The 24,871-nt window shown below is 38.8% G+C and overlaps 1 protein-coding gene across 1 annotated transcript in view; it reads right to left on the bottom strand.

Moving 5' to 3' along the window:
- Nucleotides 1-280: 280 nt before the first annotated feature.
- Nucleotides 281-24,871, bottom strand: part of TMEM47 (transmembrane protein 47) — a 29,292-nt gene continuing 4,701 nt past the window's right edge. Inside the window, exons 2-3 of the mRNA XM_004612431.2 lie at nucleotides 13,620-13,760; nucleotides 281-3,643 (exon numbers count right to left, since the gene is read on the bottom strand). Of these exons, the coding sequence (XP_004612488.1) occupies nucleotides 3,465-3,643; nucleotides 13,620-13,760 (320 nt within the window). The 3' untranslated portion in view covers nucleotides 281-3,464. The remainder of the gene's footprint in view (nucleotides 3,644-13,619; nucleotides 13,761-24,871) is intronic.

The following is a 24,871-nucleotide window of genomic DNA, read 5'->3' on the forward strand; positions in this document are numbered from 1 at the left end:
CGTTAGGTTGAGATCCAGGTGACGGAACAGGAAATGTACCTTTCTGTGCATTTAAAAACTTTAGAAAGACCTTAACATTCTTTCTTATACTGTTCACATAATTCAGCTGTAGAGGAGAGGAAGGGTTTTGGGAGGAAAGTTGAAATGAAACATGGCTACAAAAATTTGAATACAAAGCAAACATGTTATAGTAAGCTGTGTTTTCTAATAAAAGCTACTAGAAAAAAATGAAGACATTTTTTCGGTAGTGACCATCTACAGAGAAGACACAAAGTCAAGCCACATTCGAGAAGTCACTTTTATTTTTGTTTTCGTTTTACACAGATAACTTCATGTCAACTACAAAAATCAAGAAATAAAGAACCAATTGTGAACTGCAAACTCAAAACCATTGGAGTGATCAACAGCTTTCTCCCAGAACACTGTTTAAAAAAGTAACTGGAATACCATGAATTCATATTTAAGTAGTAAACATGTCATATACTTAAAAATAATAAATACTGAACAGCAATAGATAAACTAATAGCATGAACAGCATGAAGTATATTTTATTTTTTAAGACAGATGAAAATTCTAGGCACAGTTTTAGGCATTAAAGAGGACACAGAGGCATAGGTTAGTGTGCGCTGCTCTGTACAAAAATACAGTCTGAATAAATTACATTGCTAGCCATACAATTAGACATCACTTACCAATCAGTTCATTGCATGTTTAACAATATACAGGTACATGCTAGTCCATATATATCATTTATATTTCAAACACATAGGTCTCTCTATATTTATGTTTTTATGTATTTATGTACACGCTGAACATACAAAACGCTAAAGAGTTGTGCAAGAAATCCAAATAACTAGCCCTGCTGAGTACTTTATGCTATATGTATGTGTATCTATCTTACTCGCTCTCTCCCTCTTTCTCTCTCTCCAAGATAAACAATGGGTCTGTAGTTAACAGCTTTGCTTATAGGAAAACATCAAACAAACGGAAAGGTGCCAAGATAAAGTTACAGTAGGTGAAAAACTCACTTGTGTTTTATTCTGATTGACAAAACACTGTTTCATTGGAATGCCATAATTTTTATTTGCTGAACTTGTTAGTAATGAAACTAACTCTGAGATATGGTAGAAATGGGGGAAATTATATTAAGAAATTTACTTTTCAATAAACTGCAGATATGTGTGCCTTAGCCTTTAACAAATTCTGTCACTTTCCCGCTTGTCATACCCACAGAGACTCAAACCGTGGTAAGACTCAAGATGTGACCCTCGTTTAATAGCACACTGCATCCTCCACTAAGAAAAGTGCCTCAGTGAAATCAGCACGAAAGTATGGTTTTCCTATTATTCAGGAATAAAGAGAGTCTCTCACAAGAGAGTTTAGGAGCCAAAATCCCTCTCCAACAAATATATTTCTCATGCTGCTCTGACAATATGTAATTAACTGTAAGATAGCCTGGCCCAAATTTTACTCTTCCTCAAGAAAGCTGCTTCAAGGTTCTACAATACTAATATATCTTTCTGAAAAAAATTCATAGTATGTCAATGGTTCCATATAGAATCTATACTTTAATAGAGGTCACTCTCTAGGATTCATTTTGTCACTTTTGCTGTCATTACTAAAATAAGAATAAACCTGGTTCTTTATATTTACTTCTCAATTCTATAGAAAAGCCACAAGAGTTTTTTTTTCTTTTAAAGTATCTGAGTAATAAAATAGTTTTTGTTTGGTTGGTTGTTTTGGCAACAAGTCTTAATACAAGCTGGAAGCAGAGCTCTGCTTAGGGAGGTAAAACAAATTATTAAAAACTATTGACATGGTCCTGGCTCTTAACAGATTTTCAATGATAGAACACAGGTACACTTCAAATAATTTTTCTACTGCTTCTTTCTGTAAGAGGGCTAAAACCAGGACATACTGTTTTAGTGTCTTTGCTAACAAAAATAATTATTTATAACTTTTATATTAGAACTGTATATTTGATATAAAAATATGTTTTCAATTAAACTATCCAAATTTGTATATTAAACAGGATTTCAACACACCAGTTTGCAGAATCAAACTTATTCCTTATTGTTGATATTTCCTTCCATTTGAACAGTCAACAAAAATGATTCACAGAACGTAAATCCCTCATAACTGTGTGCACAAATCAGTTAGCCCATTAGTTAACTTCAGAGGACCAGATGATAATCAGATGAATTCTACTTCTCTACTGAGACATTTAGACGTCTATAGAAATCTATCACTAAATTCCTTTATTTTTAATGAAGACATTTAAAGTACTTGAAAAAAAGCAGCCTTCTATTTTAATGAGTTTTCAACAAAATTATCATCCTAATTACTACTCTCTTTTGTACTACAGTGCTTACAGAATCATTAATTTTCAGATTAACACCATTTCAATTTTTCTTACATAATTCTATTAAAACTTTCCAGGGAAACAGTAGAGAACATAGAGCAAAAGTTTTACGATATATGTACTTCAGTTTGGTAAATAAGTGTAAATACCAATCTAAGCCTCTTAACAATGTGTACAAGGTTAGTGTTCAAATCACTTCACTAGAGCAAATATTAATTTTACATGTAATAGGCAAATGCATGTGGAAGGCTAGGAAACAACTTATCACCAGTTATACTAAAATGTTTACCATCCATAAAAATATTGAAGCTTGTTACATATGCACAGTTGTTTGCTGCAATGTTTGGTAAATGATTTAAAGGGTACTCAGGACAAAAGCAACTCATGCACAGTTGGTTTTAGTTGCCTCAGGCAAAAGAGAGACTCAAATTTTCCTCATTCTAGATATGGCTGAGGCACAAATTCTAACCATGTAATGAAAAGCACATGTGGCTCCCTTCCCAGGGAGATGTTGATTGCCAGAGCAGAATCTCCCACATAATAGAGTATTCTTGAAGGTGGAATGTGTACCATTAACCACTTACATTCAGAACTCCCATTAGATGCTTAAAGGCAGTTCACTTTCCAAGAGAATACTCAAGCAAATAACCAACAGCCAATGCAGTCATTGGGTGGGATAAGCAGGCAATAAGGATTCCTAACAGTGGAATCCATGTCAGTGCAAAGAAACTTCTAAATGTTGCTTATGCCAGCTGCTCCCCTGCAGGCAATAGGAGATTCAGGCATTTCTCATTCCAACTAGTTTCTCATAACAGTTGCTGTCATATAGACCCTTCACTTGTCAAGAAAAATGACACCAGCATATTGGAAGTTTGCAGCATTTGCCTATGTCTAATCAGCTCTCTTAATTTGTGCAGGTCCCTAAAATGGATGTAAAAGCTGGTTATGATGTTTACAGCCAAAAGGCAAAAGATCTTAAATCAACTGAACAAACTGCCTGATGTTCCACAAGTGTTTTAGAAAATAGTGAGATAGAAAAGATGCAGACAGAACTCTTCTTTTGGATGGTGATGCTGATTTTTAAAATTGTAGACAACTGGTTCTAGTAGTAGTCTTCGTAGTTCTTAGGGTTCAGGCAATAAAGGATGGCACCCCCAAAAGAAAATATGGTTGCCCCCCAGGCCAGGCCATAACCCCAATTGAACTCATGGTAAATTTTCAAGGTCACAGTTTCAATGAACTTGATTGGGTACAGGACCAGGCTGCAAACCTGCAAAACAACTGGAAGAAAAGCAAATCAAAATTAGAACAATGTCATTTATAGGAAATAAGATGAAATATATACACACATATACATGAAAATGATTTTTTCATCATAAAATCCAAATCATTATCTAGATGATTTACTTAGAAATATTAGTGTTTTCCCATTTACACTATTTCACAATATACTAAGAATTATCCTCAATAATTGGCACTGTTTCAATAGTTTGATGGAATAATTAGAATACAATAATCTATACAAACAGATCAACCAGTGATCCACACTTTACAAACACATGTATATTATAGCAAGAAATACTTATTAAGTTAAACTGTTCCACTACACTAAACCTATGAATTACTACAGGTTTATAGGTTAGCTATTCCAATACTAGCTGAAACCTGTGTTATTTATTTATATTCTTGTCGAACTAAGATTTCCAATTCATTTCTCCTAAGAAACTGAATTATGACATGTTTTTGTTGCTATTCTTTCTCTAAATCAAAAGTTCCCCAACTTATTTGGCCTACTGCCCTCTTTTCAGAAGAAAATAAAAATAGCACTCCCACCCCCACCCCAGAAGTCTACTTTAAGTGAAAAAACAGAAAGTGTCCTCCAATTGCACCCAGGTTTCTACTACTACCCCTCTGGATTGGTGGAGGGGGGGAGGCGGCAGTGTCAACCACTTTAACACGCTCTATCCCTCTTAATTCAGCCTGATAGTCTTGAAGTCCTACTTGATATCTTTGCTTATAATTGTCTGATCCAAACTTATTTTCATTCCTTTCCTCTCACATTCCTTCCATCTCATCTTTCAAAATGATATCGAAAGGCATTGTCTTTAAGAAGCCATGCCGAATTATACCCTTTAGTTTAGCTGTAATAGATAACATCGGTTTTCATCAAAGAATTAAGTTGAAGGCATGGAAGATAATGGTACCCGATAACATAAGCTAATGGTGGCTACTAACTTAGCTCTTCATTCTTGGTTCACTCTTAGTTCTCAGTCAGGATTAAAGCGGAGAGGTGGTGAGTCACACCTAATGAAGTAAATCATTCAGGAAGGGGACCACTGTTTTTAATACTGAAAATTAAGGTGGCTATTTATCCTGTGGGCATATTTATGTGGGAAAAGCTGGATTACATAAGAAATGATATCTTCCATTCAAAATAGTATCTTCCCACTGAGTCAACAATTACATAATTTCTACTTAGTTTAAATCAATCTAATGAGAATTTATGGGACGTCTCTGACTCGTTCTCAACTATATGATAGTTTCTACCTTAAGAAGTAGGTGATTTTCTCACTGAGAATTAAGGATACAGTACAATGTGACAGACAGAGACCGGAAAACTACATTTTTACTGGCTCATAACTAGACTTATTCACTTATTAACTGTCCACCCTACAGTGACAGAGAAGAGTGGCTGCAACAGAATTAAACTACCCCAAAAGTCCTAAGTATTACTATCTGTCTTTTCATGAAAAGTTTGGTTATCGGTGATAAATAAAGCAAGTTTTTGGAGAAAATTATTTAACCCGAATCCTAAATTCCAGAAGTGCAACAACAATGTAAACAATTAAAATATAAGAGTTAAAGAGATCAAAAATAAACTTCATAGTAAAAAAGACTTTATTGGGACAGGCAAGATAGCCTAGCGGTCAGGGCACTTGCCTTGCAAGAGGTTGACCTGGGGTTCTATCCCTGGCACCCAATAAGGTCCCATGAGCCCTGTCAGGAGTGGAGTGACCCTTGAGTGCTGAGCACTGCTGAGTATGGCCCCAAAACAGAGAGAGGGAGAGAGAGACAGACAGACAGACAGAGACAGAGACAGAAAGAGACACACACACAGAGAATAAGTTACACTTTTTTCAAAAGAGCTATGAAATGGATGCTGTATTTCATTAAACTAAAATTTTGTGCTTTAAAAATCTAGTCTCATTTATTCTTGGTATGTGTAAGGGATCATTATTACTCATATGATTAATGTTTTTAGAAAAATCTACATAATAGTCATCTATCTCTGGCATAAAGCTGCTGAACTATACAAAAATCTGCAAGAGTACAAATTCTCAAAATCATCACTTCTCTAAGGTCCGAAGGGTCAAGTGACCTGTCTGAAACTAGACAGAATTCCAAATATTTCTTCCTTTGCCTCAGAACTCAACACTGCCCTGGGGCAGCTCGGATCTATCAGTCTTCTGTATTACTACTAAGAGGATGGATGAATAGTGCCATATAAAAGTAGACTCTTGACATTCAAAATAGAAACCAGACCTTTTTCATAACTCAAAAACCTCAGAGAAAGTATTAAGTGCTTTTAGGACAACTTGATGGCATACTGTAGAACCACACCATCCACTTCCAGCCAATGAGTGCTAAATACATATTATTTAAAAATGAAAAACTTTCAGCTGGTTCTGCACCTTTTTGGGGAAAGGATACTTTCCTGCCTTGAGCATCTTGGAACTAGTGTCAATTAATACCAACCATGAACTATAGGGGAAAATACTGCAAATTACTCTTTCTTTTTATTTAAAAAAGTGATTTCTTAGGAATGTGGCTCAGTGATAGAGCACATGCCTCACAGATGAAGCCCTGGGTTGGATTCCCAGCCCCTGATACTCTCCTCCTAAAATGGGAGAGGTATTTCTCTTTCAGGTTTCTAGAATCTGGTCACTAATCAAATCACCCGCCATCCTGCTGGGAGATGTCTGAAGCAAGAATGCAAATTAGGAATAGTAATTCATTTCCTCATTTACAAATGAATTCATTCACTGTCTAAAGCAGCACAGTTTAAGGCTTTGGTAATAAAAGTGCTACTTCCAGGGGTAGGTGAGCTATTACAAAATTTAGAACATGGCAGGATTTGCTAAGGGCAGCAAAGTACAAGCATGCAAGAGAACAAGCTAGGGATGCTAACTGCTCTTCAGATTGGAGGACAAGGTCTCTGGACCGGGGAAGTGTTTGAGCACAGACTTGAGACTTCCGGGAGGGTCAAGAGAGGGGAGAGAGATCACTATGGTTTGGGGGCGGGGGCAGGTAAAAGTAATGCAAAAGTGGAGCTGTCGTTAAGAGAGCAAGAAAGGGCACCTTTGCAGAGTCAGAGCCCTGTCTCTGCGTGGCCCTGGACCCATGGTGAAGGGTCTGGATATAGTCAGCCTGATGGACAGTGGCTAGGAAAGTTTGGGCAAAGGAACTCATGGGAATTACCCTCTCAATGTTTCTTTGGGGAGTCAGCTAGTTCCTGATGTGAAGTGTTTACCTTGCACGCATTTACTATTCATTTCAAAGTTTTTTAATTTAGCGAAGATTTGGCCTCTGTCACACAAGTATAATACAAAGGATCATTTTGCTCTACTGGAAAATTGGAAATATAACTCCGATAGGTGTCACTGGGCCTCTACTCTCCTGAATAGCATTTGGAACTATAACCTTGTGTTTCAGCCAGATGAAAATTACCCTAAAACAATTTAATGTCTCTGGATTAATTTACTTTCCTCGCAATCATGGAGAAAAATGCATGCAATGGTAAAACTGTGAAAAAGACATAACCCTAGTTTTGTAAATAATTTTCTCCACTTAAGAAATATACACTTGCAAGTAAAATAATGCCTGGCCTTTTGTAGATGAAACAAACAAAATGGACAAAAAAGCAAAATGAAAAACAGGGCAAAGGAGTTGAGAACGCATGCAAATACTATTATACTTTTAATTTGGTGTAATCAGTGAAACATAATAGGCATGAGTCATGGTTTATCTCTGTGCTTTACCTCAGAAGCATCATGCGTGAAGCAGTGTAGCATTTTAGAATTTGAAGGGGGATCTGGAGCTTATTGTTAAGAAGAGGCAATATAGCTGCCAACCATTGAATTGTGTAGATTGAAGTATAACAAGGACTCAGTGGTGCCGTTCCTGTGTTGGTCCTAGGTTTCTTTTTGTGGGGAAAAGAGTCACACCCAGGAGTGCTCAGGAATTGTTCCCGATAGTGCTCAGAGGACCATGAGTTGCTGGGGCATAAATCCTAACCTCCTGCAAAGCTTGTGCTCAGCTTGTTAAGCTGTCATTCTGACCCGATTTCTAAGGTTAGCTGTGGAATATCCTCCCCTGTTCTCAATATTAAAATTGACAAAAACCTTTAAATAGTTGAACACTCAAACATTTTTAAGGGGGTATTTCAATATTTCAATAAACATTCAGTCTTTGGTGTAAAGGGGTAAACCAATGCCCTTGGGTGTTTCATGCTCAACGGTGGGGACAGACACACTGATAATTGAATGTGTTCAGCAGCAATAATAGAGGCTTGCTCATAGTCCATCCCACACACACTGATTGAGCCCGGTGAGAATCCAAGCGCCAATTCTACCTGGAGGAAAAGGGATTATTTCAGAGACAATACCCTATAAAATGATTCTTGAAGGCTGGCTAGGATTTAGTTGGAGAACAAAGGTGAGCACCAGGGATACAGCTCAGTAAGAGAGGTTTGCCATAGATAGTTGACATGAGCAGACTAAAGGGCACAGGCATGGAGAGATGTGTCCGCCTATATGGAAAGGCTTAGTTGTTATAAAAATGATACAGTTTGGTTGCCATAGGGAGACACCTTAGAGGTTCTTTTACTTGTAGCTGTTGTTGTCGTCTAATCCAAATCCTCTGCTCCTTATCACCTTACACCCTGGTACCTGTTGGCCTGCCTTTTCCCTGTCAGCCCTTGCATTTCTTTCCGTGCCTTTTCTCCGGTCCACTAAACCTGCTGAGCGAGAACTGCTGTTGGGCAGCATTGGCATATGGACCAATGAACACTGCTTGCTCTCTTGCCCTCATCACCAGCAGCCCTTCTAGTGACCCTTAGGGTCTGGTTTATGAACACCCCAGTTCTCCTGTGCTTCCAGAGAGATAACTCTGAGGTGTGTGCTCTACACTGGTTTCCAGAAAGATGAAATTCCAGCTGTTTACTGTGACAATTGGCCTGCTAGTGCATCTACTCCACTGGCCGGCAGCCTTGCTTTTGTCCCACCTCTCTTTCCAGATCCCTCTTTTATCTCCCAGCTTCAGTACCTGCACTTGATTCCAAATCTCAGATGCCCGCCCGACTTGGGGAAACGAAAGAGATAAGGGACAAAACCCAATTTGTATTTTAGAACCATTGCCCTAGATGTGGCTTGCTAGGTAGATGAAATGGGGAGAAGTGTAGAGGACGGATGGAGTTAAAGCACGGAAACCTGTGCATAGTGATGAAAAAAGGGGAGATCAATCAAGAGAAAGGTCAGAGAATGTAGCACTGTAGTCATTCATCGATTTGCTCGAGTGGGCACCAGTAACGTCTCCATTGTGAGACTTGTTACTGTTTTTGGCATATGGAATACGCTACAGGTAGCTTGCCAGGCTCTGCCGTGCGAGTGGGATACTCTCGGTAGCTTGCCGGGCTCTCCGAGAGGGACGCAGGAATCGAACCCGGGTCGGCCGCGTGCATGGCAAGTGCCCTACCCATTGTGCTATTGCTCCAAAACCTCCAAACGAGCTCTCCAGGAAATGTAAAGATCAAATAAAAACAAAAAGCAATAGGGGCTAGAGAGATAGTACAATGGACAAGGTGCTTGCCTTGCATGCAGCTGACCTGGGTTCAACCCCCAACATTCCATATGGTCCCCTAAACCTGCCAGGAATCATTACTATAGTGCACAGTCAGGAGTAATCCCTGAGCATGCTGGGTGTGTCACCAAAGCCATTTTTTAAAAATTGTAACCTCTAAAAGTGTAGCAGTACACCTGAAATTAATTGTTGGCAGTCAGACTAAATTTTTCGCCCCAGGTGGTGGGTTGATATTGATACATGGGGAGTAAGTGCTGGCATCTTAAGACCAGTGAAGACAATACCACCTCTTCAGTTTGAAACCAAAGCAGGGTATTAGTTTTTGGTGAAAATCTAGACTCAAAATACCTCTAACCATCTCCTGTGGTGAGAAGGGCTGCAAAAAACAACCATAATTCCCCCATCAAAGGGAGCCGAGAGGTGGAAAGCAATTGCAGGACCCTAAAAGAACATTCATCTTTCCAAGCAATCATTTACAGAAGACTGTTTTTGCAGATAAAATAGAAAACAAACGTCCGAAACAGAAAACAAACATCCCCAATAATACAATTTCCGAGGATTCTGTGATTCAAAATCTGAGTCATAAAAGATGAAGAATTTTCTGCAATTTGTATTAAAGGCTTTGGCTTCTCAAATAAACAAACATTACGTTCCGACATGGCATAAAAGATCTGTAAAAGCAGACCATAATAAAATAGATCCAGAAAGAGACAAGCCCTCTGATTTCACTAAGTCCGAAGTAAGAACTAGCTAGTACTGATCAGGATCTCATGATGTACTGACTACCGTTGTCAGCTACAGACAAAAGACACGTGTGCTCCGTGGTACTGGAAACATTCACATCTCCCTGGAATGAAGGTTTAGCGGTGCTGCATACACCCATCAGTTTGGGGTCTTCCCCTCTCAAAGTGCTGATTTCCTTCAAGCGCTCCTTGTAAGAGGAAGACTAACTGCAGGTACAGCATAAACTCCCACTATAGTTTCGCAAGTTTAGCAAGGGAATTAGTAGTTCCAGATGCCTGTTTTCCTTCATCTTTACTGATCTTGTTTTTCTACCTGTTTCACATACTCAAGGCTAGATGGACTCACAGATCGTCCCTTGGGTTTTCTTTTCAAGTCTTCTAGAGGCCCTGAATGTAAACCCTGTATAGTATAGTCTGGACCATACTAGTTGAACAAGCCGGAAATATTCCTTCAACCTTAGTGAGGCTCTTTCTTCACTGATAACATGAGGAAAATAGAGCCCTAATTTCAGGATTGTTATGTCCGAGACAGCATAGGCTAAGTGTTTAGCAGTGTGACATCTCACAGGTGCTTAGTTAATGACTGTGCTCAACATTATCATTGTCTTGCTATTTTATAAGCATTTTATTCTGGAGTATAGACTTGTAAAATCAGAGAGGGAGACTGTTGTGGAATACAAACCAACGTTTTAAAAGGGGCTGCAATAACGGCTCGCTCTTGGCTCTTCTAAGCACAATTTAAGCAGGTAACTTAAATTAACCCATCAATCAACTATTACTATTACACCTTAGTACCAGGGAAAACTCAGTACTGGTACAACTCAGTACCCGGTACTGAATAAAGTCTTGTGTAGAGAGCCTTCTAAGTGCTCCTGTCACTTCTGCTTAGATTTTAGGTACTACAAGTCGGAGTCCCAAATATTTCTTCGTTGAGATTAATATCATGAAATTATTTGGTGAAGAAACATTTTGAAAAAAGAATCAATGTAGACAATTTACAAAGCTGCCCAAGATAACTAAAAAGGGGGAGGTAACCCCAAATCACAGTTACAAAGTATCATTAAACTGTATTATAAGTGAGAGAAAACAACCAGTAAAATGTATGCTTACTAAGAAAAACATACAAACACACACACAAATCCATAAAAAATATCATAACTTTAGCTAGCATTGTTTTGAGAAGACTAATTTTCCAACTTTGATAATGTTATGCCCAACTCAATAATGTATTATTATGTGTCGTGAATATCTTTTCAGAAATAAGCTACAGGAATCATTTCATTAATGGCTTTGGAGGCAAAAGAGAAACCTTTTTGTGAAATGTTTCAAATAACCAATTAGATTTTACTTCCCTTATACGTAGAGCGAAAACTAAACTAATGGTTATTCCAGAAAAGCTTTCGTAAAACACAGCATCAAAAGAGAATGAAGGAAATTAAATCTCAGCACAAGCACATTTTTAAATTGTAGCAGCATAATAATGATTTTAGGCCTCAGCAGATAGAATAACAACATATGAATATTGCTGTAGGGATTCTTTTCATTATTTTATAATTTTCCAATACTTGTGGTAGCTAGAACTAAATCAAAATCTTTATTTTATCCAAATCCATTACCTGTTACTTATGCTCATTCACAGTGTTTTCTGTTACAATCAGTACTTATTTCCGTATTTCCATAAATTGATGCTTAAGTCGGAAAAGCACACATCTTTTAAGAGAAAGGGGAAAACTTCCAATTGTTTTTCTAAGCAAGTTTAAAATGGTTGTCATAAGTGGAATTCTTTATAGAGAGTCTCCATATGCTATATTATGGTGAGTTAAAAGCCAAATGTGATAGTAACTGGGCACAGCACAATACAGAATATTTAGAAGTGAACTGTCTAGAAACATCTCAATTCCTTTCAATATCGGAAACATCTGAATATTCTAGAATTTATTCAAAATGTTATTCCAATTTTAAAGAATGGTGTGTCATTTGAGAACAATTTATCACAAATTATTAATGATCTAATCTCATGTTAGCAAATGTTAGCTGCAAAGATATGCTTATGCTACAATTAAAACATCTTAATTATTATTTTTTAAAAATAGAAAAAGATCCTTTACTAATCTATGAAGCAAAACAGGGAATGAACGAACAGTGGTATGTCATGTTTGGGTGAACGTTCATGTCACAATACATGATTATTGTATGTAATATATGTCAATATTATGACACAATACATGTCATACTATTGACATGAGATTATTTACATGAAGTCAAGTCCTCCAGCAATATAGCTCAGAAGGAGTTTATCTTATTATAGGTTTTAGGACCTGGATTTGATCTCTGACACAACAAAAATGATGCTCTGTAACTGTCTAAGACCTCAAAATACTTTATAATAAAAGTACTTTACAATAGTGTTTTCTATCTTATTATCAAATATCCACGAAGCTACTTATTCAGTCAGTGTTATAGCTGTGTTAACGCAATATTCAATCCATAATAAGCACTCAGGAGGGAGTCAGCTGCACACGAACCACTAGTTTAAAATTCAGCAGTCTCTCAGTCTCAGGAATGCCCAAAACTACTATATCATCTCAAGCAAGTCACATAAGACATTTGAATTAGAAGCACGTCTAGATTTCTTCAGCCTTTTGAACCTCTGTTCCATAACACAACCAGTTTTCAAGGGGATAAGATCAATTCCAACAGCAGGGGGCAGCAGAACACTTCGGATTTTTTCTTGTGGGCTCCAACTACCCTTCAAAATGCTGAGAAATTTCATCTATCCCTGTCTTTAAACAGCTTTAAAAAAAAAATCTATCTAATAGTCTAGATGGTTCTGTCAGTGTCTTCATTATTGTCACAGGGGCTTATTTTGCAGTCTTCAAATCAGATATGACTGACAGGGTAAATGGGAGGCACCATAAGAATATTTCAGTTTTGAGTCGAAAAGAATAATGTATTTAAGGATATTCTTATAAACGAAAATTACAATTCACAGCAAATATTGTATTGGGCTTTGAGTCTTAGAAGGCCCTTTTCAAAACAGCTCCCCAACGTCTGGTAGAAACTCCGTTTACAATCTTGGTTGATATTTAATTCAAGCCGTGCTTTCAAAGAATGGTGGTTGTTAAATTAACGAGTATGCAATTGACCCCATCTGATGGAACCGACTGCTGGCTCAAGTTATACATTATGATTTTTCAATATAACCGTGTTTGTTTACAAAAAAGATTTATGCCTATAAGGGAACATCCACTGGAAATTTCCACACACCCCCCCCCCGCAGGTTTCATGTCAGGAAAAAAAATCATAATGTTGCCTTAAGGTCACCAAGGGGGCAGTAAAAGAAGCGGGGCAGTAAGGAATGTGAACACGACTGTTGGAAAATACATTTACTGAAATTCCAGAGGCGACAGCCCTGTCGAGAACTATTTTTTATTTGTGTTTTAGTTTGAAGCGTATAAATTCCCGCCGTGCTCTGTGAAATGCTTCCCACGCTGAAAACTAGTAATGTGATCAACCTGTAGCCAAGTCACCTTAAAATATAACAAGTGCTTCTCAATTTGTATGGACTGCAGCGACTGCACACTGCTTCCACATGATAAAGGAGGATGTGATTCCTGAAACTTCAATGCGGCTTTCAAAGCCAGGAGCGTATTTACCTGCGGCAAAAAGCATGACAGCAACAGGTCTGTAGAAGCGCCTTCGAGATCCTACGCAGATAGAAATCAAACCCACCAGGAACGCAATGAGAATGATGGCCGCACCGCCCAAGAGTAAAGCCAGAGTCGCAATCTGCCAATCTGTAAAGAAAAATGAAAGGCGTTGCTTTTAAACGAGACGTCCGCAAGGAACCCCCAGAACTACCCTGAGCAGCCTTCCTTCACCTTGGTGCCACTAAACAGATATGATTTTATTGCATGCTGAGCATCCTTTGGGATTTGAAATGTTTTACCACAAAAATGACTATACATGTCATTCAGAAAAGCCTTCCATGCTAAGGTTAGCAGTGATTTTCGACCAGTGTGCCGTGCTTTCCACACCACGACTCTCTTAAGTTTTCATTTTAAATGAGGGGCCCTTCCCATGCCCCACTATCATTATTATTTAACATTCTGTTAAGTTTTCCTCCGGCCCTCTCGGAGAGCCCGGCAAGCTACGGAGAGTATCCCGCCCGCACGGCAGAGCCTAGCAAGCTACCCGTGGCGTACTCGATATGCCCAAAACAGTAACAACAAGATATTTGATATGCCCCAAACAGTAACAACAAATCTCACGATGGAGACGTTACTGGTGCTCGCTTGAGCAAATCGATGAGCAATGGGATGACAGTGATACAGTGATTCTACTGAATTATAAAGCATGAATTTGGGGTGCAGAAGCTTTCCTCCAAGCAGTGTTTAGGGGACTCAGAGGCAATGCCCAGTGGTTCTCAGTCCAGCTATGTGGGTCTGAAGGGCTGGTGAAAAGATACTGCCCAGGCCCACGGACTTGAGGGCCTCTAGGACTGTACCCAGTGATGTTAAGGGCACCATGCATTGCCAGGGAATGAACTTTGGACCACTTAAGTCCACTGAGCTCTATCTCCAGTATGGTGATGAATTTTTTTATATAGCTAAGAACCCAGATAGCCCCATCCAGAGTGAGAGCAACAAAGGTTCTAACACCCAGAAGGTTCCCTAGTGCCCTTTACTGGTCAAGAATCACCCATCGACGTTGAGAGATTATTGTTAAGGGGTTTTGTCCCATCTTTCTGCCAAAGTTTGATGTAGACGACGGGCTTATCTTGCATTCAAGTAGCCTGTTTAGTTGTTCTTGTAAGCACGGTTTTGAGTCTATGAAGTTCCTGAGTTGTTGTCTGTGTGTTGTTCTTTCTCATATGAATGAGAGTCTGAACTCATTTGTGGAATATAAAATATAATATGAGACTATTACCCAAGAATAGTAGACACAAGGGCCAGGAAGATTCCTCCATGGTTGGAAGCCTGCCTTATGAGCTGTGGGAGGAGGCAGCTGGGGTAGAGAAAGGATCACTAAGTTAATGATGGTTGGAGGGATTGCTTGGGATGGGATATGTGTGCTGAAAGTATATAAATGACCAAACATATGGCCTCTCATTATATGCATTGCAAACTAAAATGCCCATAAGTAGAGAGAGAAAAAGAGGGAAATTGTCTGCCATAGAGGCAGGGAGAAGGGTGAGACAAGATGTGCGGAGGGATACTGGGGACATTGGTGGTGGAAAATGCACACTAGTAGAGGGATGGGTGTTTGATCATTGTATAAGTGAAAGTTAAACATGAAAGCTTTTTAAGTGTAGCTCATGGTGATTTAATAAAAAATAATAATCACCCATCCACCCAGGCTACTGAAGGACACTGACCATCAATCAATAAAAAAAAATCAATATAAAAGTATCTCTGGTCTTATATTTTATAAACAAGTTGCAGGAACCCTTTTGTGTCTGGTTCGTAAGCTAGGGATAGACACTTTTAGTCTGGTTTCAATGTCTCTGATACTCATCCAAGTTGTTGTGTGTAGAAGCAATACATTCCTTTGAGGGCTGTCTTAATCCTCCGAGTTTTTATTTGCTTTTTGCCCTTCTCATCACTATAGCCCTTTTCTTAAGTTCTTCCATGCCTTAGGGAAATGCGAAGCTCACTGGAATGTGTTTATCATTGCTTAGGAAAGAAAACTAGCCCACGTGAAGAATCTGAAGAGCAAAATACTCTTGCTAAGGAAGTAAACGGAATGGATGAGAGCACCATTCAGAGAAAATGCTGTGGAAAATATTCTTTGGTGGTTTGTTGTTTGCAAGTCCCATGCTGCCTCTCCTGGACCTCACTTTAATGCATGTGCAAGAAGTGAAAAGAGTTTTTAATCTACGGTTAAATTGCAATGGATTCTGTTCAGAGTCAAGAACTCATCACATTTTGATGCAGCACTCTGAAATTATCCCTCCGGAAAGCTTCCAAAGCATACTCTTTGCCACCATAGGATAAAGGATGAGTGGAGATCCTACAATACCCTAATATTTTCTTCTTTCATTTATACTTGTATATCCCTGCCTCAAGTATTCTCTTCTGCACCCAGTACTTCTAATAAATTCTGGCTACATAATGAGAACTTAACAAGGACTTACACCATGAGCAAACAAACAAGGGAAAATAGAACATCTTTAAAATGTAAAGATGAATCATAAGACACTGGAGGACATTTTTAATGCCATTTTCTTTGTAACAAAGCCTTAAACATATTAAACTAAGGCACATCTAGCTTTCAACAAGAGTTTTTTATGAATAGCCATACTATAGCTTTTCATTTCATAACAGCATGGAGTTCTGAATTTTAAAAAAACTGAAAGAATAATCCTTACATTTGAAAGTCTCTGCATTTCTTTGAAAAAGTTTATACATAGCACAATTTTACAGAACTTGAATACAAGAGAAATCTACTGAAAAACGGAAATTTCTGAATGACCATATATTTATTGTTTGGGATCCAAAGAAAATAATAAAACCCAATTATTCATCCAATTCCAGGAGCATTTACAAGAGCTTATGCTGGATACTTTCTAGTTGGACTCTGAAATGACTATTATTTTAGCAACTTCCTCCAAATGATTTTTAATGAAAAAGAAAACATCAAAGTATTGGCATTATTTAAATCAACACGTTAGCCACTCATTAACAACAACAAAAAAACCTTAATAGTACAATAGACTGCTATTGTTTGAATATGCTCTTTCAGATAGTCAAATAGGTACAAGATGCCACACATTCAACATTTTGTATTTTAAACCCCAAACAACAGTATATGTTCGCTTACATTTTGTAAGGTTAGACTAACATGGAAATAAAGGGCAAACTTTCCCTATGAAGGACCTCATAGCAAATAGTTTCATCTCCGTGGGTGGGTCACAGTCTCTGCCACAGTATCCAACTCTTATGTTGTTTGTTGGTTGGTTGATCTGGTTTGGGGGCTACACCCAACGATGCTCAGGCTTTATTCCCGGCTCTGGGCTCATATTACTTCTGGTGGACTTGGCACCATATATGGTGCATGCTATGGTCGACTGCATGCAATACAAGTGCCCTACATGCTGTATTATGCCTCAGGTCCCTCAACGTTATGTATATGAAAACTGCCATAGCAACTATCAGTATTCAATATTGTCTTATTCAGTACGTCAGTATTCATTGACAATGTCAATGAATGAGCATGGCTGTGTCCCCTTAATTGTTTATCTATACCAACAGGTGGCTGGCTGTTTTTGATCCTATAACACCATGTCAGGTTTGCTGACTCTGGTCTATATTTTGCATGCCAGTTTCAAATGTTGAATTAATTTTTTTCTGGATAAAAGCCTTAAACAATAACTATTTTATGATGATGTTTGCTTTGGTAAGTGAATACTATAGAAGCATAAACTGGTGCCTATCCAATATCACAAAAGAAAACTGCACACAATCTTAAACTCTTGTAATGTTAAATTTTTCCTTGCAATAAAATGCAAGAGAAGCCACCAGGAGAGTAAGATACTAAAAGGGACTAGAAATTAAGTAGGAAGGGAAACTTTTATAGCACAGGAAATCGTTCTGTAAAGTGGATGAACATAACCAATTCTGATTTCCTTCTAAACGTCCTGTATTTATTTTTAGTACTGAGGCTGTGGCTAATGGAAGTCTCATTCTGGATCTAACCTCAAAAGAGGCAAGGTGCCAACATCACCACAGCTGTGCCACTGCTACCCTTCCCTTTGGTCCGTAACCAAAAGCCTGCTCAAATAGCAAATGCCGAATGATTGTTCTGTTGCTCCAAGAGACAAACCATTTTGTTTCCCAGCAGAGCCAAGAAGTGGGCCACGTTGGTCATTGTCCTCACAGGAAGCTGGGGCTTCACTCAAGTACTGAGACTCTATCTTTGGTGGATGGTGCCAACTTTTGGAAGCACCATTATATCCATTTGGAATGATTCACTCAGGCAGGCTGCCCAGGATCAAAGTTTGAACTCACTGACCAGTCGGACTTCAATCAGGAAGCTGAAAGAGTGGCTCCACAAGGCTAGCACAGCCAAGGAGACCCGGAACACTTTTCAAGTTTTAGCACCAGATGTCTTGCAGTTGATGACAGTGCTTCAGGCACTGTGTCTTTCAGAGACAGAGAGACGCCTTGGTTCAAATTTTAGGGCCTGCCTAAGAGGTGCGCCCTAGTCTGGGGCAACGCAGATCTCTTGGGCTGTTAACTATTCTCTGCTTTCTTACTGAGGAACATTAGCATATGGGAAATCATAAAAGGTAAAAAAAAAGCACTGTTATAGGTATTCTATATCTACAAATGTTCCTTAATGATGGGTGAGGCTCCATGTTCATTCAGATCTTACTTCTCTATCAAATGTGAATTTTACAAGAATATATATTCACATACCACGTTTTGCTTGACCCTATAGGACTCAGACAATTTTATAGTCATATGTCTCTACACTGATCATTTTTCTCTTAGAAGCTTTTTATGCTAACACTTGCCATAGTCAGTGTCTAAAAAATTAAACTGCTAAGTAATTCTCAATTTTCAGTTGCAATTCTTTTGTTGTTGTTGTTGTTTTTAAAAAGCAACTATACTTAAGTTTGCATAATCAGTTAATTTCAGTGTCAATCTTAATTCTTCAATTAGAGCCCTCTGCGGTACTTAGTCAGATGAGGTGTTAAGAGGCCTGGGAGATTTATTACTTGGTATTAGTTTTACACATTTCTATAAATGATCACACTGACACTCTGGTGGGGTTGTGAACATAAAGCATCTGGCCATGGGGCTATTCGACTAACAGCAATGCCCTACAAAATTAAAACTGATTATTGTTCAATGCCAAGCCTGCTGATTTGAAAGCTGTTAATAAGCTTCTAAGATCTATGAAAAGATCTGAAAAAAATAATGTACATTTGTGGACCCCAAACCACTGAAGACTCCAATAGGCTGAGAGGAACGTTTTCAATCGGGAAATCAAACCTGAAATCCGCTGCCATGTGATGTGTCAGTTTCCACTTACAAAAGTATTTTGGCAAAACTGACCCAAGTACACACGCAAGAGGCATCGGAACTGTACCCAGGGCTTGCAATAAGTGAGGTGCTACTAGTCTTTCCGACTAAGAAAAGCAGAAAAACATACATATACGTATAATGTTATATATTTCCTTTGCAGTTACAGAATAAAAATTGGGCAGAACTTAGGTATAACATTAAGTTCAACATTAATATGCAACTCAGGAACTAAATTCCAGTTCTCTTTCAAAGTATTTTTATTAGCTGGTGTGAGGTTCTCCTGCCGATAAATGCTTTAGTATTCTGCAGAACTGGACTGAGTTACGTTAGCAGTCTTAACTATGAGACTAGTCTGAAATTGCCAGTGCATTATGGGCCATATTCTAACTGCCAAACCGAAGGATTCACATTTCCTTAGAGACTTCATGGTCAGATTCTATTCCCAATTTTCAGGAAAGGAAAAAAATATTAATGATGATTCATTTTCCACACCTTTGAGCCAAGGTTAGTATGAGTTTCCTCTATCCATCTTATTGCAAAATCTTTTGCTTGTCAAACACTGGTTAACTTCTTCGTCTCTGTACATACTGTTTATATACTGAGATTATTTCTACTGTATGTGCAAATCCCCGAGTAAACAATTGTCCCTCTTAAGAACGAGAAGTTCTATATGACGCAAAAAATATGAAGAAACAGATTTTTAACTTCATAAATTCAACCCCCATCGTTTGGGTGCATAGTATTGCCCTAGATATATTTTAATGTCTTGAATGCACAAGTCTTAATTTTCTACAATGCTCTCAAAAATTAAAGTACTGATATTTCTACCTTGGGATGCTATTTTGATGTAAATTTTAGAGGATCAATCAAGGAAAATCACTATTCAACCTCAAAGAGTACTTTTTTACTTAACTTGATGCATGCAGCTCCTCTTAGAGTCATCCCTGAGTTTTATTTCCCAAAACATTCAGTTTTTTCAAATACATTTATTCACACGTGGAACAAATCTATAGCAACATGTTTAACTTTGTTTTCGTTACATTGATGAGAACCCAGAATGCTAACTAGGTGATTCAGTCACTGGGAATTGGAAATATTGGGGTGAATCATATGTAAGGAGGGAGAGCGCTCAGTTCCAGTCACGTCTCAAACTCACATTCCCTTAAATATTCATCTCTTCATAGAAGACCTATGTCTCTTCCCCAGCTAGCTCACACTGACAGAGATTCACTGTCACTGTCATCCCGTTGCTCATCGATTTGCTCTAGTGGGCACCAGTAACATCTCCATTGTGAGATTTGTTGTTAGTGTTTTTGGCATATCCAACATGCCACAGGTAGCTTGCCAGGCTCTGCCTCGTGGGTTCGATACTCTCGGTAGATTACCGGGCTCTCTGAGAGGGGCGGAGAAATCGAACCCGGGTTGACAGAGATTATGGCATTTAATTTTTTCCATCAAGTGTAATTTAAGAATTTCAACTGAGATTACAGCTGCATACATCTCGGTCCAGATGAAAGGCTGTTATCTTCATATATGAAGAATGAATCAAAATGGGGCTGGAGCGCTAGCACAGCAGGTAGGGTGTTTGCCTTGCATGCGGCCAACCCAGGTTCGATTCCTCCGCCCCTTTCAGAGAGCCCGGTAAGCTACCAAGAGTATCTCGCCCACAAGGCAGAGCCTGGCAAGCTACCCGTGCGTATTGGATATGCCAAAAACAGTAACAAGAAATCTCACAATGGAGACGTTACTGGTGCCCACTCAAGCAAATCGATGAGCAACGGGAGGACAGTGATAGTGAATCAAAACGGTGCTGCTGTTTTATATTATTAATGGTGGGCATACAAAGAAAGTAACTATAGACTTAAGCAATAAGATATTTCCTTAAATATTGGATGCTTTATCTTCAAAAGCGATTTAGCTTTGCTATGGGGGGGGAGAATGGGGCACAGTTGGTGATGCTCAGGGAACCATGCAGTGCTGAGGGGATCAAACTTGGGACTCCTGCATGCAAAGCCTGTACTCCAGCCCTGCAGAACCATCTCTTCAGCTCTCAAATGACATACTTAACTTTTTCAAGTTAGTCTGCATGTGGCAAATGAAGTGGAAAACTGAAACCATTACTGAGGGAATTTAAACTTTGTTTTCTTGGCTAAGTTGCATTCTGACCCAAATCCGTCAGTGTGGCATTCATTTTCCACTACTCCATGAGACAGAGACACAAATAAAGACAGCCAAAAGAATTCAGATTCTAATTCCCATACTTAAAAATGACCACCTTTTCCCAAATAATTAATATCTAAACTAACATTCTTCATGTGCAAATAGTGAAAGCCAACTCTGTGTCTTTTTAAAAGGAACAAAAATATGGAAAACATGTGTACTGTGCTACACAATGTGGATCATTAAGAAAGCACCTACCGTATTTGATTTGAGGTAGGATATGGAATGTCTTTTTTAAAAAAATATGGAGGTATCACTGATTTATAATACTGTATGTTTTAGGATTACAGTTTTACACTTTTTCAATATAGACACCCATTTTAAACAAGCTGATAACATTAAATTTTAGAGAGCTAAATTTTTTTTTATTCTAGGGCCACCCCCCAGTTGGGCTCAGGATCTACTCCTGGTTTGGTGCTCAGGGATTGCTCTGAGATCAGTGCCTTGGGCCATGTGGTGCAGGAGATCAAACCCAGGTCTTCTTTTTGGGGGCTCTGTTTGGGGTCACCCGACGATGCACAGAGGTTACTCCTGGCTCATGCACTCAGGAATTAATCCTGGCAGTGCTCGGGGGACCATATGGAATGCTGGGAATCGAACCCAGGTCGACCCTGTGCAAGGCAAACGCCCTACCCGCTGTGCTATTGCTCCAGCCCCAAACCTAGGCCTTCTTCATGTAAAGTATGCACTCAAATCATTGAGTTATTTCACTGGCTCGGTCCCTAGACTCTTTAGACCCACTAATGAAAGTACAATGATACCCTGATAAATCACAGATAAACATCCAAGAAAGTGATGCAATTCTAAGGGCCGAAGTGCAGGTTAATTTTGCTACATGTTTGGGAAGCTCTAGTTGTCCAAAAGTGCCAGAAGGATTAATAATTTTCAGTCCAAGGCAATTTTGTTCTTTTGAGTTGTTTTGTTTTAATGTTAGAAAACTGTGTTGTTGTTTTTTTAAAACAAATAAAGTGGATATTTTAGCTCCTCCAACATAATCTTAGAAAATCTGGTGGCGATGCAATTTATCATCTAAACACCACAATATGTTATCACCTCCCAATGTACACAGCGTTTAGCAAAGCGCCCTATTATGAAAGTATTACTTTGGTATTTAGACTAAAAGAAAGAAACCATCACTGCTAAAGACTGCAGTTTCTTATAGTGTACTATTTAAAACGCTTTCATTAGCATTTGGCGGTATTACCTAAGGGCCACTGGTATTGTTCTATAGTATTTCTATAAGGCTGAGATGAGTACGGCTTATTTAAGCACTGTTCCTTATTCAGTTTTTGGAAGAAATCAAAGGCTATAATTTGGTAAATAAGAATATTACAGGTATTAAGATTAACTTGTTTATAAAGAAAGGAAAAAGAAAACCCATGCCAGGACTAGATATGGGTGACTGCCCTTTAGCCATTGAAAAAGCTGTTGCATTGTGCCAACAGCTTTAATAATAATAACTAATAATAACCCGAGAATAGCCAGAAGCATGCCAAGAGCGCACCCACGAGTAGAATTAAGACACCCCCGTAGTAAACATGGAGGGACAGAATTGGCAAGCTAGCGCGCCTGCCAGATACCTGTGAGCAAGCATTTTTAGATGGGATCCCTTCTAGGAAATCAATGACTACGCGTCAATGAAATGAATTCCTTGGGTATGTGCGCAAAGACACAAAAGCGTGGACAGAGGTCTCTCTCTCTCAGTCACCCATCCAGTAATGCTGCAAACAGACTCGAGGCTTCATTCACGTAACACCATGGCAGCATGTGGATGAGCAACTTGCAACTGATCCCACACAGCAGTAAACTCCCTGTGGGGCTGCAGAGACAGTCCAGCAAGTCGAGTCCTTGCCTGGCATACAGCTGACCAGAGTTCCATCCTTGGCACCACATGTAGTCTCTTGAGCCCTGCCAGGACTGATTTCTGAGTGCAGATCCAGGACTAAGCCCTGAGCACCCCAGGGTTGGCCCCGAAGCCAAAACAAACAAACAGACAGAAAGATTAATAAATCTGGGGCTGGAGCGATAGCACAGTGGGTAGGGCATTTGCTTGAATGCGGTCGACCCGGGTTCGATTCCCAGCATCCCATATGGTCCCCTGAGCACCGCCAGGAGTAATTCCTGAGTGCAGAGCCAGGAGTAACCCCTGTGCAACGCTGGGTGTGACCCAAAAAAAGCAAAAAAAAAAAAAGAAAAGAAACATTAATAAATCCTTGATTGAACATTTGAGTTCTTTTGTGGGAGAATGCATGACATTGCGGTTCTGGATTCTATTTTTTTGCAACGTCGTTTTTCCTTGACAAACATATATTTTGAAAAGTTAATCTTAATACCTATGTTATTTCTGTGGGATGTGGATCATTAATCTACCAAAATCTCAGAACAGTTACAAAGGTGGTAGATGTAACAAAAATAATCTACATTTTTTCTTATGTTTTGGGAACTACGGATGCCTCTAGTTCCATAGTGTTTTGTTACTTGGGTCTGGGGGAGGGGAAGGGCCACACCCATCAGTGCTCAGGGCTCATTCTTGGCTCTGTTCTCAGGGATCATATGCGGTCCTGGGGATGAAATCAGGGCTGGTCACATGCATGGCAAGTGCCTCGACCCTGGTACCATCTCTCTGGCCCGAAGTTCTTTTAATGAAAATCTTTGGTGCCACAGCCTGCATTAGTAACCGAAACACTGTTGGTTAAAAACGCATCTCTATTACAGAATGAGAACTTGGGAAATTTAGGAAAATCACTGGTTTTAAATTTACTAGTCTGAATGCATAATATTAGAAACTTGTGGGTTTATACACACAGGGCACAGTCGAAATACATGGTCTATAATAGTACTAAATAAGAGGTAGTTAACAGTTTTGTACAATCTACCAAAAGCATTGGTAAATACTAGGTGATGCACCTAAAATTGAAATTTGCAAGCTATAACCTAATACGTCATTATTCAACACACAAAAAAGTGTAATACTTAAGGGAGGAAAGTCTCAATTACTGAGAAACATCACTTTGGATTTGTCTTCTGAATGCATAGCAAAAGAAGAAATACAATGCTAATAAACAGGTATTTCCATATTCTTAGTGATTCTGACAAACTATCAGAGATATGTGTTGTATGAAGTGACATTACTGGTCAAATTCAGGGAGAATCCAAAGCCTCAGAACTGTCCACATCACTACCTTGCCCTCCCTCCAGGAAGGATTTTATTATAATTTCCCATAGCTCATAACTAAGTCTGTGGTGGCTTACTCACATTTTGAAGCTAAGACGTCTTTTTCTTAAATATATCCAATGGCACTGGATGGTTCTATGGTCTCTCAAAGCGGTGTCACTATTAAACAGAAACTTAAAGGGAACTCCCAAGATACATTCCTGAAAGCATGCAAATTTATTGCCCAAGATATACTTCTGTTTTTTATTTTTTAAAATCATTTTATGAAAGATTTTCACACGCCCATCAAGTTCCACAACTGACCCCCTCCCCCCAAAAAAAACCCAAACCCCAAACTTGATCTACAAGGTCCCTCAGCAAGTAAAAATCTTTTATAATTGTGAGGAAAAGGGGAAATATATTTGCACAGAAATGAAAATGCCCTTTGTAAAAATCAACATAGGGAAGCTGAAAAAACTTAGGAGATGTTAAAAGAAAATGA

Source organism: Sorex araneus, chromosome X (assembly GCF_027595985.1).
Source record: "Sorex araneus isolate mSorAra2 chromosome X, mSorAra2.pri, whole genome shotgun sequence".
NCBI classification, from domain to species: domain Eukaryota; kingdom Metazoa; phylum Chordata; class Mammalia; order Eulipotyphla; family Soricidae; genus Sorex; species Sorex araneus.